General features: G+C 44.2%; 1 protein-coding gene across 5 annotated transcripts in view; it reads left to right on the top strand.

The window, feature by feature from the left end:
• Window positions 1–16,107, top strand: part of LOC121435438 (homeodomain-interacting protein kinase 2) — a 194,834-nt gene that overhangs the window by 153,054 nt on the left and 25,673 nt on the right. For 2 of the 5 annotated variants that reach the window (XM_041634756.1, XM_041634754.1), the window contains exons 8-12: window positions 1,172–1,379; window positions 2,224–2,345; window positions 7,956–8,098; window positions 10,734–10,913; window positions 15,413–15,694. In XM_041634756.1, the coding sequence (XP_041490690.1) occupies window positions 1,172–1,379; window positions 2,224–2,345; window positions 7,956–8,098; window positions 10,734–10,913; window positions 15,413–15,694 (935 nt within the window). The remainder of the gene's footprint in view (window positions 1–1,171; window positions 1,380–2,223; window positions 2,346–7,955; window positions 8,099–10,733; window positions 10,914–15,412; window positions 15,695–16,107) is intronic. The other 3 variants (XM_041634758.1, XM_041634757.1, XM_041634755.1) reach the window with 3 other exon arrangements.

Genomic DNA, 16,107 nt, shown 5'->3' with positions numbered 1-16,107 from the left:
AAAATTATTTTGTTGCTACTTCATAACTGTAATTTTGCTAGTGTTAGGAATTGCAATATAAATATCTGATATGCAGGCTATCTGATATGTGACCCCCAAAGGGATCGTGACTCACAGGTTTAGAACCTCGCTTCTACAGCACAGCTCCTAGACCATGTTCAGTCTGAAGCCATTGCTAACCTCTGCCTCTCTTTGCTAAGGAGAGAATATAAGCATTCCCAACAGAGTTTGCTTTCCTTCTACAGCTTTGTTTCTGTTGGAAGTTCTGTTTCCAAAGATAGATCCAGATGTTTGCCATATGCTGCTTCTACAGTAGCTGTATCCTACAGCAGGCCAAGGGTAGCTGCAGGCAGCACTGTACGAGCAAGAATCTCCTTCCAGGACTCTGCCCGGGCTTCCCTTCTGGTGCATGGGCTTCTTTCCTGAGACCTGTTTATCCAGGACCCTGTTTGTCCTCCCAAGTATAGACTACCTGGATCCAAGGGGAGGAGAGGATGAGCAAAGGTGGAGTCTCGCTGGGACAAGGAGAAGAAAGACAGGCTCAGCTTTTCCCACCCTCCCTATATCATATTCCACTTTAGAATCCAAGGAACACAAAGGCTCTCAACCCAAACCTGGCCTTCTGGGATGAAGCAGACTTTAATTAAACAATGTTTTTTTTTTATTGTTTATTTTTTCCCCTGGTGGGGAGGAGTGATTAGGAGCTCATATAGCCCAAGCTAGACTCAAAGTCAGTACCGTAGTATTAAGATAACCTTAAGCTTCTGATCCTTCTGCCTCAGCCTCTTGAGTGCAGAGATTGCAAAATAGATACAAGATTGCCATAGCTGTTTTTATGCAGTGCTAGGCATTGAACCCAGGGTTTCATGCATACTAGACTAGCACTCTACTAACTGACCTACATCCCCAGACCCTCAAGCAAAAGTTTTCTAGACTAAGTTAGCTTTTCAGTAGTGAGCTGTGTGGGTCTCACAAATGTGAGAATGCAGGTGCCTGCCTTCCTCTGAGGTATTCAGCTGGAGTCCTGCCCTTCTTTTTGCTTTTTTGCTCTTGATTTGTGTTAGCTCTCCTTTAAATTCATTTATTTGATTTAGATTTGTGTCTCCCAACCTACCACCTCCCTCATTTTTTATTTTTGTTTATTTTTGTTTAATCCCCATCATTCCTTTAGGCTCCCACCTCCACCAGTGCCACTCTTTCCTTAGCCAATCCCGAAGTCTCCATACTAAACTACCAATCTACACTCTACCAGCCCTCAGCGGCATCCATGGCCGCAGTGGCCCAGCGGAGCATGCCCCTGCAGACGGGAACAGCCCAGATTTGTGCCCGGCCAGATCCCTTCCAGCAAGCTCTCATCGTGTGTCCCCCTGGCTTCCAAGGTAAGGCCAACCTGGTTCTTGCAGGACCACCTCTAGGGTTCTTACCCTACTGCTTCCTGGAATGCCCACTGTCAGGGAGAAAGCCCTCCTGCTTCCATTCATAGGAACGCTAGTATCACTGACCGTGGAGGCTGCTCTCCCAGTGCTGCCAGCCTAGAAACAATGCGCCTTGCGCTCCAGCACCAAGTCCATTTGTTGTTGTTCTCAGCACCTGCCAGAAGCTGTGGCCCTCGCCAGCTGCCTGTGAAGAGGCACATTGTCTGGTTCCATTGTTATGCTGATGTCAGCTCCAGCTTTCCTTGCATGAAATGCTCTCTGAACGTTATCTGTAGAAAATTGCCAGTCTCTGACAGCCAGCATAGACCCACTTCATGTGGAGAATAGAAATTTGTCTGAAAAGTGCCTCCCTGGGCCTCCTCCCCTTTGGCCTCGATCCCAGAGCTCCTTTCCTGTGGACGTTAAGCAGTTAGAGATGACTGTGTACCTCATCATACTTCACACGGAAAGCTCAAGGACAGAGTTCTGCAAAGCGGCCATGTGAGCATGTACACCGGTGCTCGGGTTCCATCTGTACAGTCCTCAGAGAGCCCGCCGCTGTCCCCATGTTCTTTGCTGTGACACTCAGCCGTTCCTTTCCTCTTGTGTCTTATCTGTCCTGTTTTGGACCTCACATAGTTTAACTTTGGAGAGGTGTGTTTGTGGGGAGTCGGAGACTACTTTAAGTTAGCAGCTAAAAGGAAAGTATCCCATAGCTGAGCATTAAAGCTAACTCAGTGGCTAGGAGGGGTCTCTTCATCCTTCAGTCATTCACCTCCCTCCTGTCCTTCACCCATGTACTAAACAGGCCTGCAGGCCTCTCCCTCCAAGCATGCCGGCTACTCGGTGCGGATGGAAAATGCTGTTCCCATCGTCACTCAAGCTCCAGGAGCTCAGCCTCTTCAGATTCAACCAGGTCTGCTTGCTCAGGTAATTCTCTTCTGTATTGCTCATATTCCCATTGTCCATGTCAATGCTTTTCCAAAAGACATGTATCTCTACTGACTCCCTCCCTGGTAATGAGGTAGGAGCTTCCAGGCAGTGGAATATGTCAGTAATATTCTAAATGATCCCTGAGTGAATTACCTCCCTAAGTATCTAGTGACAATTCCAAGAAGAGATTTAGATACAGGGAGTCTAGGGAAATTAGTATTTTACCTTTGTAAAGCAAATCATCGAGGAGACCTGGGTTTTAATCCTAAATCTGCTAGTAATTCTCAGTGACCTAAGGCAAGTCAGTTAACATCTCTTTGCCTCCAATTTCTTTCTTGTAAAATAGAAGTAGTTCTTATAGCCAAAGCCCTGGAGATTATCCCTTCATTTTTAGAGCTGGAAAAAAAAAAGGCGACTTGCAGAAGCTATGGGCTGGAACCTTCCGTTCAATCCATAAAGGTGTTCTAACTGTGGAATGAGATCACAAAGATGAAAAATGATGGGAAATGTGTAACGAGTTTATAGTAACAGTGCTGGTGCAATACCAGAAGTCAGTCCTGAAAGACACTCGAACTCTGATACAGTTGTACTGTTTTAATGCCACGTACTTTACAGTTAATTTCTTTAATCCCACAATACAGAAAGATACCTATCTCTACTTGGGACAAGTAAGGAAACTGAAACAGGGATTTGCTCAGAGCCATACAGCAGCTAGGTAGGGTGGCACATGTCTGTCCTACCAGTACTCCGCTGGCTGAGGCAGGAGAATTGTGAGTTCAAGGCCATGCTAGACTACATAGTGAGTCTAGGCCATCCTACACTACACAGTGAGACCCTGTCTCAGAACAAAAGCATTACACAACAGCAAGATGTCAGAACCAGGACACACTCTAGACATGACACGAATGTCCATATTTTCCTACTGTCTTAGACCACTTCCTATCTAGGGTGCCTTGACCTGTCAAAAAGTAAAGTGTCAACTTTACTTTTAAATAAGGTAGCTTCCCAAATGGTTTGTTTATAGAAGTGATTTCTATATAGAAAATAGTTTATAGATAGTCGATTGCATAGGTCTGTTCTTGGCTCTCTTGTAGTCCATTGGCCTCTAAACATCCAGTCTTCACCATAACATCTGTGTCTTGATATCTGGTAGGGAACGCATGCTGGCTACAAGAGAAACTGTGAGGGAGCAGGTCAAAGTGAAAAGATGGTGGTACAGCTGCCTGAGGTCACATTATACTCAGTCCTTTCTTCAAGGAGCAGGATCCAGAACTCCTTCTCACTAACAAGAGCAAGTCAGAAATTCAGAAATGACAGATCCTTCTAGACTCCACTTTCCATGAGGAGGTTTTTGTATTCTTGGCCAATTGAGTCCTATGGCCAAGGTCCCTGTATCCCCTGAGGACAGGTGACTTCATAAACTGTCCACTCCACCGAAACCCAGTGCTCCTCACTCTAAATGGTGGCATTTTCAACAGCCAGTCTTTGCAGCAATTGTCTTGCTGTCTACTTCTACCTCACTTGGCACTGAAGCTGCTAGCAGATAAGTAGGTTTGTTCATGCCACCTTCGTGGAGGTAACACCCACACCAGATTCCAAATAAGGCCATTGTGTTTGTGTTCTCCATAGAGTATGTTTAGGTACTGACCGAGATCATGGGAATTAGGTCATCTGTGTGCACACACCAGTTGCACCACTTGCTGGCTGTCTTTGAGGACATGAGTTTTGACATTAAAATTTCATCCTTTTTCAAATAATACAGGTACATAATTTTTTAACTTATATGACAGCACACATTTTACTAAAAGAAAATATAGTTCTTTCTCTATCCCACCTTTAATTTCTCCTATCCCAAAACAACCTTTAACTTGACCATTCATTATGTAAATCTATATAAGTAACATTTCTATAGTGTTTTTCATTTGATTCTTCTAGATTTTATTCTAAGCTGACTTCCTATTTGTATAATAAAACCTTAGCTCTCCAACCCATCCTGATGCCATCAGTCTTTCTTCCTCATTCTTTCATTCTGCCATTCTTCCAAAATAATTTGTGATTCAGCTACTTCATACTGTTTGTATAGTTATCGATCTTAAAACATCGCTCTTGATGAGCTTCGTAATACACCACATTTCCTTCCTTGTATGGCTGTCTCATTTTCCCACTGGGTTACCTTATTGTTGAGTCTCAGATCATTCTAGAGCTGCAAGAGGTTTCTGTGTTTGACGTGTTTAGGTTGAACATACTGAGTTCAGTGTATTATTTGTCTCTATGAAACCTTTTATACAGTCCTTGTCCACAGAGGTCTCAAGACTTACAACTTGGTGTTTTCCTGTTGTTTTCCCATGCTTTGTCCTCCTGGACTTCCCTATTCGCCTTGACTCTGAGTTTTGTTCTTGTTGTTGTTTCTTCTTTAACAATATTTTCTGTTTCCTCTTTGCAAAATTCTATTTATTTATTATGTATTCAATATTCTTTCTGTGGGTATGCCTGGAAGGCCAGAAGAGGGCAGCAAACCTCATTACAGATGGTTGTGAGCCACCATGTGGGTTGCTGGGAATTGAACTCAGGACCTTTGGAAGAGCAAGGCAATGCTCTTAACCGCTGAGCCATCTCTCCAGCCCCTGCAAAATTCTTATTACATGGATGTTGCTACTTCTATTTTTGTGTGTGTATGATGTGTGGGTGTGTTGATCCATATATATTAGTGATGGGTGGACACATAAGTACTAGCTAGTTTTATGTCAAGTTGATACAAACTGGAGTCATCTGAGAGGAAGGAACAGAAAATGCCTCCCTAAAATCAGGCTGTAGGCAAGCCTGTAGGACGTTTTTTTAGTTAATGATTGATGGGGAAGGGCCCAGCCCATTATGGATACTGCTACCCTTGACCAGGTGGTCCTGGATTCTATTATATATTGAGGAAGGGTCTCTCATGTGAATTAGACCTCTCTGACCAGTGTAGTCTAGCTTTATAGTTTGCTGGACAAATCCTATCTTTGCCTCCCAAGCACAGGGAGCATATGGGCCACCATTCCTGCCTGGCATTCACATGGATGTTGGGTACCCAAACTCTGGTCCTCACACTTTAAGGGAAACACTTCACCCACTGAGCCACCTTTCTCGCCAGCCTGGATGTTTATACTTCTAAATAGATTAGTGTTTCTTCTCTTTCCCTCGAGTATGCGTGCATGTGTGTAGTGTAGTGTGGTGTGTATCGGGGGGGGGTGGTATGTGGGAATGTGTGTTGTGTGTGGTGTGGTGTGGTATGTGGTGTGGGTGTTTGGTGTGTGTGTGGTGTGTGTGTGGTGTGTGGTGTGGTATGTGGGAGTGGGGTGTGTGTGTGGTGTGTGGTATAGGTGTGGTGTGTGGTGTGGTATGTGGGAGTGTGGTGTGTGTGGTGTCATATGGGGGTGTGTATGGTGTGTGTGGGGTGTGGGAGTGTGTGGTGGATGTGGTGTGGGTGTGGTGGATGTGTGTGCGGGGGGGGGTCTATTTTCTGAGGGATTTCATTTGTTTGAATTTTTTTGACTTCTCTGTTTCTGTTGCCATTTTTCTCATTTCTGGGAGCACCTTATCTTGCTCCATACATGCATATCTATATGAAGAAAGATGCACATTTTTTAAACTCTGAGGATATTAATTATAAACAATTATAGACCTTTGGAATTTTTTTCTGTCTTCTACATTGCTTTTGTTTCATGTGAGTTCCATTTTATTTTGGCCATGATGGCTTCACGTTAGATGCTTTCTAAAGGCTGCCTTAGCTGTCCGTGCGTGGCCGAGACGGAAACATTGAACTGCTCAGCACGCTGAGAAAGCTGATCAAGGATGGACTGCCTTCCCTGCGGAACGATAAAAGCAAGCCCAGCATTTCCATTGGCAGACCCTTACCCTCAAGTCATACCTGTAGCTCTTTTCCCCGCAATGTCTGGACCGCAGACACCTGCAGCGGGAATCTAGCCAAGCTTCACATGCAGATTTATCTTAGAATAATTCAGTATGCTAACTTTCTTGGCAATTGGCCATGTGTTGTTAGACCTCTACAGTCTTAACTGTTATTATCTGTCCTCCAGTCTGCTTGCGTCTATGGATCTATATATTTTATTTCTTCCCTGTCATGTTGGGTTCAGAGAAAAGAAGAAATAATTTGCCATATTTTCTAAGCAAGTCATTTAACCTCTCAGTCTCAGTTTATTCACCTAAGAGATGGAAATAAATAGTAGTTCTTACCTCATAGGACCAATATTAAGTTCAAAAATCCATTTATGACTAAACACTGGCACACAGTACAGATCAAGAAATATTAGCTCCAGCCAGGCACAGTGGTGTGTGTCCATAATTCCTGCACTTGGAAGACTGAGACAAGGAGGGTACTGAGCTCAGGTGCTGTATGGGATGTATAGCAAGATCCTGTCTCAAAAAAGAAGATGGGGACAGCAATATAGCTCAGCAGTTAAAAGTGCTTGCCTTGAAGGCCTGATGACCAAATTCAAGTCCTGAATCGCAAAATAGGAGGAGAAAACCAAGAACTGACTCCCAAAGGTTGTCTCCAGAACCTCCGAATGCATGTATGCACTCTCATGTCATATACACACAATAATAGTAATAATTCTTAAAAGAAATATTAGTTCTTTTCTTTGTAGTAGTCATAATAAATTATAGGTACATGATGTAATGTCATCTAAATGAGCTGGTTGTATTTGTAAGCATCATTTTCACAGCCAATGATAAAGGTTAAGAAAAAAATTGCCTTTTCCCTTAAGGCTTTGAGGTAAAATTCAAGGAAATAGGGGAGAAAAAAAGATCACCTTATCAAGATATCAAGATACATTTCTAATGACATTAGTCAAAGCTCGTGTTTTTCATGGAATTGGAAATGAGTTCCAGACCACTAAGCAGTAAAAATCCTAACTGACATTAAAACTGGTTTTTGTTTTGTTTTGTTTTTTAATACAGAGTTTAAACATGAACCCTGGCTGAGCTAGAACTTGCTATGTAGTCCAAGCTGGCCTTGAACTCACAGAGATCCAGCTGTTTCTGCCTCCTGAGTCCTGGGACTAAAGGTGTGCACCACTACACATGGCTTCTTAAATATTTTGAATTTACAGTGGTTTTACTAGTTAACTTTTATTTCTCTTCTGTGAACTCAGTGGACTTGAAATAGTTAGCTATAATTAATAAACTCATAGAATCATTTCTTTCATTTTGTCAGCTGACATTAAGAATTTATGGGATGGGGCTGGAGAGATGGCTTAGCAGTTAAGAGCATTGCCTGCTCTTCCAAAGGTCCTGAGTTCAATTCCCAGCAACCACATAGTGGCTCACAACCATCTGTAATGAGGTCTGGTGCCCTCTGAAGACATGTCTGTCTGCATGCAGACAGAATATTGTATACATAATAAATAAATAAATTTTTAAAAAAGAATTTATGGGACGATAAGTGGTCTCTGAGCCATCTCTCCCGCTCTTCCTTGGTATTTCGAAGCCAACAACTAGTCTACACTTCATCCATTACAAGATCCACACACAAATCAAGTTCTGGACTTGTACAAGTCAGCTAGGTGACTAACAAAATGTGGTGATTGTCACTGTCCTGTCTTACAGCAGGCCTGGCCAGGTGGGGCCCAACAGATCCTGCTTCCTCCAGCCTGGCAGCAGCTAACTGGCGTGGCCACCCACACGTCCGTGCAGCATGCAGCTGTGATTCCTGAGACCATGGCAGGCACTCAGCAACTGGCCGACTGGAGGTGAGCAGGAAATCCTTTTGGGTCAAGCAGTGTTATTGGAATAAGAGTTGTGTCCACCTCCGGCAGAAAATATCATGTGGGCTACGGCCACAGTGTAATGGGTGGTGGTTTAAACAGTATACCAGGAGCCCAGACATTCAGCTCTATTGATTTATAGTTAGCTAGCACGTTCTACCAAAACTCAGTTACATCTTTTAAACCAGACCTGGCTGGGTTTTCTCAGAATTAAGATCCTTTCAGAAAGCAAACATTTGTCACCAGTGAAGGAATACAGAAGAGAGTCCCCAAAGCCCTAAGCAATTCTCAGAAGTGTTCTCATGAAGTTTTGAGACATAGGTGCCTGTCTGTCTGAGCTCCCCAGGGAAAGTTTGACAGATGAGTTGTATTTGGAAGGATAAGCTCTAGCGTGTTTGTTAAATGTGCGTCTTCAGTTATCAGTGTGTCTTTTGGAGAAGAGTTCCCCTTCCACAGACCCCAGGGACTCCAGCCACTGCCTACCTGCACCCTGCATCTGTTTCCAAAGCTGCCCATGCAGCTCACTGACCCCCTCGTGGACACCCTGCTCCGCTGTTCTCATAAGCACTTGTCACTTTTCTCTGGCCCTCATCGCACACCACCACAATGCCCTGCTTGACCAGTACAGAGCCGTATGACAGCCTTCAAATTGTCCCCAGCTCTATGGCCCCTTTGGGCTGTTCCTCCTGCAGAAATTATTCCCTGCTGTCCTCTGGTAGCTGTATTACCATCCTGAGGGTCTCCCTAGTTCCTTTTCTGAGCATAGAATTCTTGAGTTGAATGGTAGTATATATTTGAAGTCTTGGCACACAGGCTAAGGCAGAAGAATCACAAGTTTGAGGCCAGCCTGAGTTTCATAGTGAAACTCTGTCTGAATAAGTAAGTAACTCTCAGGAAAAGGTAGGCAGGAGGCTAATATGTCCCCTGACTCATGTCTGCTGTAGCTTTCTCCTCCATGTAAACTACTTTCTGACTACTAACAGGGGGAGAGAACATGGGCCATCCCATGGCTGCAGTCTGCACTCAGTAGAAGGACTTTCAAACCAGGCAAAACTGGTTTCTCTTCTGGCTCTGCAAGAACTAGGGCGGGTTATTTAACTTTTATGGCCTCAGTTTCCTTTTCAATAAAATGGGGTCGTGATGTTTACCTCACAGGGTTGAGGGGTAGAGGGGCGTCAACAAAAATGGAACACAAAGCACTTGGCTGTCTTTACCATTCAGTGCAGTGGTGCCTGAACATGACAGAATGAATAGGCTTGGCATCTTCCCTTCACCCATTCACGACAGCTCACAGTAGGCGGGATTGCCTTTCTTCAAGCTCATTAGGAGTAGCAGCCAAGTGGAAAGCTATGTGACCTACGGTTTTGTTCCCCTCCCCCTCATTCTCCTGAAAGACACTACCACCACCACATCGTATTTTCCTTTGTCCTTCAGCAGTTAGAGCTCAATCTCAGCAATATTCATGCACTTATTCATGCATACTTTCTTATCCTGCCTTCTTCCACCTTTCTTCCATCTCTTAGTTGGTATCCCCCAGTCTCTGCATTTCACTATGGGTCAAAAGAGCAACCATAACCACAACCAGAAGACAAAAGAGGAACGCCAGTGCTGCCCTTGTCTCCAAGAGAAAGGGCCTGCCTGTCTGTGGGGGAGTCAGCAGCAGGAAGAGGCCACCACAGCACTTCCAAAGGCTGTGCACATGTCTACAAGACTATCAGATTCACTATAAAATGCTCATCTTTCTTTCTCTTGTTTATCCCTTCAAGTTACAAAGATGGAATTTATATCTTTTTAAAGTTTGAATGAATTCTTTAGCTTTTAATTTTATTGTGTGTTAAATGTGCTTTTATGGACAAATCTTTGAATTAATCACCACCTTAAATGTTTCTGTTGGAAAACAAGGCTTCAAACACCATCCAGCCTAGATGGGAAGACTAAAATGTCACCTATTCCCAGGACGGAGGCTGCCAGCCTATTTCTCTCTGCATGTGTATAGCTGTTATTAATTTTGATTTAATACAAACTCTATACATGTCTAGTCACCCTTCAGTTAATCTAATTGTTCATTCAGCAAGCGTGTAATTAACTGATCAGCTGCTACATGCCTGAGCATTGTGTTAGCTACTGAGGGAATTCAAAAGAACGTTAATGATTCCTAATGCCAGAAACATATGGCTCCCAGTCATCAGTTTGTTTTTCACATTAACTACAATTTCCTCATTAATAAAATAGTATTTCTAAAACATCCTACCTACCTCACAAAGCAGAAGAAAAGAACCCATTTAAGTTGCTATGTAAATTCTGAAATGAAATGGGCATATTAATGCATAGTCACCTGTCCAGGGACTCTAAAGGCTGGAGGGGCTGTCCATCCCATCTCTCTAGAACTCAACATTCTTTCCCCTTGAAAGGCCTGCTTCTCATCAACCAGCTTGATTTCTACTTCCTCAGCACAGGACTCCCACTCTGCAGTTCTGGGAAGCCCACGTGCCAACTCACCTGGCAAGGCTCATCTCTTCAGTGAGAGATAGCTTTTCTCTGGGAAGACGCTTCATCTCATTAAAGAGCGCAGCTTCTATAAAAACCACTAAATGGCCTTCTGCTCCCTTTTCTCTTTCAGGAACACACATGCTCATGGAAGCCATTACAATCCCATCATGCAGCAACCTACACTCTTGACTGGACATGTGACCCTTCCAGCAGCCCAGCCCTTAAATGTGGGTGTAGCCCATGTGATGAGGCAACAACCAACCAGCACCACCTCCTCCAGGAAGAGTAAGCAGCACCAGTCATCCGTGAGGTAGGTGCCGAGAGCCTTGGTGGCCAGAAACACCAGAAGATTGGAATGCTAAACACTGCTCGGAAGTGGGGATTACTGGTGTACTACCCTGGCACTGGTAGAGACAGCTCTTCCTACAAGAGCTGGGGGAACACCTTACAGTCCACAGAACATTCCAGAGCATGCTAAAAGTGCTCTCTGGGCTCTGTGCACATGCAACCCTGCCTCTTGAATCTCCCTAGTTTCTGTCCCCTTGACTCTCCAAGGTGGAGGCCTGAAGCCATGGTGTGCCTGATGTCTTGAGTGCTTCGGTCCTTTCTTAAAGAACAAGTAGTAAATCACAGTAAGGAAGACTTCATTTGAGACCGTGGGTATGGGTCCAAACGCTGCAGTGGAGGAAGAAGAAGGCTCAGCTCTGCACTTAGCATGGGCAAGGAAGTAGTGTCTAGATCATGTAGGGGAAACAATGTTTAGGAGACAACAGAAATTGGAGGATTGTGGCTTAATCATCCTAACAAGATTCTCTCTCGTTTTTTTTAATTTGTTTAATTTTTTTATACCCATCCATTCCCCCTCCCTCCTCTCCTCCCACTCTCCCACTTTACCCCACCCCCACCCCACCCCCCATCCATTCCCCAGAGACATTAAGGGCCTCCCTTGGGAAGTAACTAAGTCTGTCCCATCACCTCATTGAGTTTAGACCAAGGCCCTCTCCCACCCCACCCCTATCTGAGCCTAGACTGAGCAAGGTATCTCTCCATAGAGAATGGGCTCCACAGAGTCAGTTCATGCATCAGAGTTAGATCCTCTAACAGGATTCTGTGATGGTGATTAGCTGTCATCCAAGGGACAGCGGAGGATGAGGAATCTGATCATATATCAAGAGAATGGGGAGGACCTCTAATTGAAATGAACTAGCAAGGCTCTTAGCTGAAACCAGACTATCAGAAGGGCACAGCTGAGCCTATGAGGAGGTTCAAAGTCTGACTAAAGTTGGCCACACAATCTCTGTCATCTTTTTTAGAAACAACAAGCCTCTGAGTTTCCATATGAGTACAAATTACCAAGATATCTTTTTCAAAAACATTAGAGAAATGCACTTTCATTGAGATTTAAGGTCAGAAATATAACTCATAACTTAAAAATAAGCTGTTTAGCTAACAAGTTAGCTCTAGATCATGAAACTACAGAATGCCTCCCACGTGAACACATTTGGCTGATGGCTTAAATATAACTTTGGTGACTCCCAGATGCTTAGCAGTGGATGGCTAATCCTTCCCATTCCTCTAAACTTGTACACCTTCAACACTGACACAAGGCTGTGTTTATGTCATTTTGTTGAAGGCAAACACAGATAAATCAGCAGTACCAGGGGCTGGGCCATGGAGAAGGGAGTTCTTGGGAAGGAGCCTCAAGGGAAGGTAGTAAAAGAAGTTCCACATCTGGGTTGTAGGTGTGGTTTGTAACTATAGATTAGTCAGTAACTCATCAAAGACTTCAGAGAGAGTGTTAGTGTATATAGTATCAGCTATAGAGGTCAATAAGCCTGACTTTTAAACAGAGGTTTCTAGGCTCCACTCTAAAAACAAACAGCAAGAGCAAAGCCCACCACCTATAGCTAGTCAAGTAGATTTAGGTCATGCAAACACAGAATTGCTCCCACAGTGTCCCATGGTTTAGATGCACATCTTTGTTCATTTGGGATGGATTGAACAAAAGAAATTGGTGACAGAAAAAAAAAATCTAGTTGTTCTAATTTGCCTTTCCGTTTCTGTAATAAAAAGACTCCGGACAAAAACAACTTGGGAAGGAAAGAGTTTATTTCATCTTACAGGTTATAGCCCATCATCCAGGAAAGGTAAGGCTGGAGCTAAAAGCAGAGCTATGGATGGGCACTGCTTGCTGGCTTGCTCCCAAATTCATGCTTAACTACCTTTCTTATACAGTGCACAGGGATGGTAGCACCCACACTGAGCTGGGCCTTCTTAAATCAATTAGCAGTAAGAAAAATTCACCACAAGCATGCCGCAGGCCAATCTGATGGACACAGTTTTTTTTGAGATTTCTCTTTGCTGGTGTGTCAAGTCTAGCCATCATACTAGTGAATTCTCTCTCTCTCTCTCTCTCTCTCTCTCTCTCTCCCTCTCCCTCCCTCCCTCTCCCTCTCTCCCTCCCTTCTCCTCCTCCTCCTCCTTCTCTTCCTCCTCCTTCTTCTTCATCTTCTGTCTCTTCTTCCTCCTCATATAGCCAGGTGCCAGAAGCTAGATCTGTCTCCTTCATTCTTATTCAAAAATTAATTCAAGGACTGACTTCCCTCTAGCTGGCATCCTTCTTCATAATCCATTGTTAGGGTATTTCTGATAACACAAGGAAATTCTGCTTATATCAGTGGTAGCTCCCCAGAATGCTTTTGTGTGGCAGCCCTATGACAGCATGCCAATGTCATCAGAGGCAACAGAAACCACTGCTTTGGTCTCTGTGCTCCATCAGACTAAGACAGGTGCCGTACTAGGATACTGATCACACAGAACTGAGCTTAGCGTTGTTGTGATCACCTTGTCACAATTGCCCCACAACCAATTCAGCAAATCCTTCCCTGTCTTCTCACCACTCAGCGTTTTCAGGTGAACACAGTGCTTATGCAGGTCAGAATCCATATAGTTGCAAATCGTCTCCTCAAGTGTTTGTTATTACGGTTTATGAGATAGCGTCTCACTTTGAAACTCTGACTGGCCTAAAACTCACTATGTAGACGAATCCTGGCTTCAGATTTACAGAGACCCACCTGCCTCTGCCTCCTGAGTGCTGGAAGATCAGTCTACAGCAAAACTGTGAGAAACTACACAGACGGCCCTCCCTGTGTCGTAATGCGGCAGACATGCTTTTTCCTGTAGCAATGCCAGTCGACATACTGTAAGTGCTGAAACTGTACAAGCTATAGCACACATCACAGAGTAAAAGGAGCAGTCAGCCAGAAAGCCGTACTACCTGCTCCAGAAAGGACTTTACAAATGCAGCTAAAGCCTGCTATGGACAAAATCAAGTTCTCCTTTATTAAACTATTTTCATCTTATTTCTCTCTCTTCACTTAGAGGTACTAGACTCTCTAAGGACATAGTAGGCTCAAAGATTTATTCTCTTTTGACTTTGGTCTTCACTGCATAGATTCTAAAAGGATCAACAAAGGATTTGATAGGAAGAAAAAAAGGTAATTGTTCCCTAAAGTTACCAGAACTAATATAGAATCAATCGATCTAAATTAAAAGGCCCTTTTGGTGGGCTAGAGAGAAGGCTCACCAGTTGAGAGCACTGACTGTTCTAGAGCACTCAGGGTTGAGTCCCAGAGCTCCCGTGGCAGCTCACAACTGTCTGTAACTCCAGTCCCTGGGGATCTGAAACCCTGACCTCCTAGGGCATCAGCATACATATACATACATGCAGGAAAAACACTCGTTCACATGAAATAATAAATAAATCTAAAACTAATAAATAATTTTAAAAGACTTGGAAGTGTATTACAGTAGTTGAATTTGGCTTATCCATAATTTTTTAAAGTGCCTATTAAAGCATACCTTCTTCCTCTTTCATTTGTTCCAAGTTTTTTATTACAATTAAAATTGATTAATAAGCCTCCCATGAGGCTCAGGTCAAAATCCAAAAGGGTTTTGTTTTTTATTGTACACAAATCTGAATGATCATAGCTTTTCCCAGAAGAGAAAGAAGGGCAAGGCGAGCCAAGGGGCTGGGAGATCATTCCATCTGTAAATGCTTGCCACACAAGCACCAAGACCTTAGTCCCTAAACCCTGCATAAAAAGGCTGATCATGGCAGTGTAACCTGTAATCCAAGTGCTGGGGGAAGAGGTCAGAGACAGGCCAGTCCTCAGGAACTTGGGCAACCACTAAATTGGGGAGTTCTGGTCAGGCAGAGGCCTTGTCTCCAAACAAGCTGGACACTCCTGAGGAACATGCCCTGAGACTGACCTGGCGTACACACTTACACACACCCACGGCCGAGACTGTGTCCTTTAGCTAAAGCATCTGTGAGAACCTGGGTTCAGTTCCCAGCATGGGCAGGGGACGGGGGTGGGCAGTTAAATAATAAATCAGCCGTCAGCAAGGAAACCACAACCTTGTGTGGCAAACACCATTTTTTTCATCGCTCCTAAAACAAGAATCATGAACCACTGAGAGAGGATTAGATGAAGCCAAAAGCTGTGTTAATCCTGAAGGTTATCCTATGCAGCCATGTTGGATGAGGTAGCTAAAATCAGGACAACTGCCCCTAGAAAACCAGCTCTCAAGACAAGAGCCCAGAGAAGGCCCTGCTGAGATCCCATAGTGACTGACTCTAGAGAGAGGCACCACATGTTCTGTACAGATGGGGGCCAATTGGTCTGGGACTCAGACTTTTTCTGTGGAGATTTGCTAAGTCTGGTGTTTGATGAAAGTTGGACCCACTCGGATAGAGATACAGGGCCTGAGTTTTCTCTGTAAGTATGTGTTATTTTGTCATTACAGAAATGTCTCCACCTGTGAGGTGACCTCTTCACAAGCTACCAGCTCCCCTCAGCGATCCAAGCGTGTCAAGGAGAACACTCCCCCACGGTGTGCCATGGTGCACAACAGCCCAGCCTGCAGCACCTCAGTCACCTGTGGGTGGGGTGATGTGGCCTCCAGCACCACAAGGGAGCGACAGCGACAGACGATTGTCATCCCTGACACCCCCAGCCCCACCGTCAGTGTCATCACCATCAGCAGCGACACAGATGAGGAGGAAGAGCAGAAACACGCCCCCACCAGGTGAGGCTGTGCCTGCAGACTCTGGGGAGAGAGCAGAGGCATGCACTGTGCTGTATGGAGCTGAGCCACTCCATGAAGCTTGATTGTTTCCTGCTGACCCTCACCTTCTCATTTTGCCATGTTCTTAGATCCACAATTATTTCATAAGAGTGACAAGCAAGTTTGCCATAGTTGTTCAAAACCAAAATAACTTTCAGTGAGTTTGGCCTTAAAGAATAGTTACAGTCCCTAAACATTTGGGAACATGAGTCTATAAAAATTGGGCTCCTAATCCCAGTCTATTTTAACACTTATAAGCTTAAAAAATGTTGCCTCAGGCTATTGAATTTTTTCCCAGTTGGTCAAGATATCTCTCTAACATTGACTTGACTTACTCAGATTTTGAAGTAATTGTCCAATTAATCAGAAATTTC

Source organism: Microtus oregoni, unplaced genomic scaffold (genome assembly GCF_018167655.1).
Source record: "Microtus oregoni isolate MIOR12 unplaced genomic scaffold, Mior012 000046F_ref0000063, whole genome shotgun sequence".
NCBI lineage: Eukaryota > Metazoa > Chordata > Mammalia > Rodentia > Cricetidae > Microtus > Microtus oregoni.
This window is presented reverse-complemented; position numbering and strand designations above follow the sequence as displayed.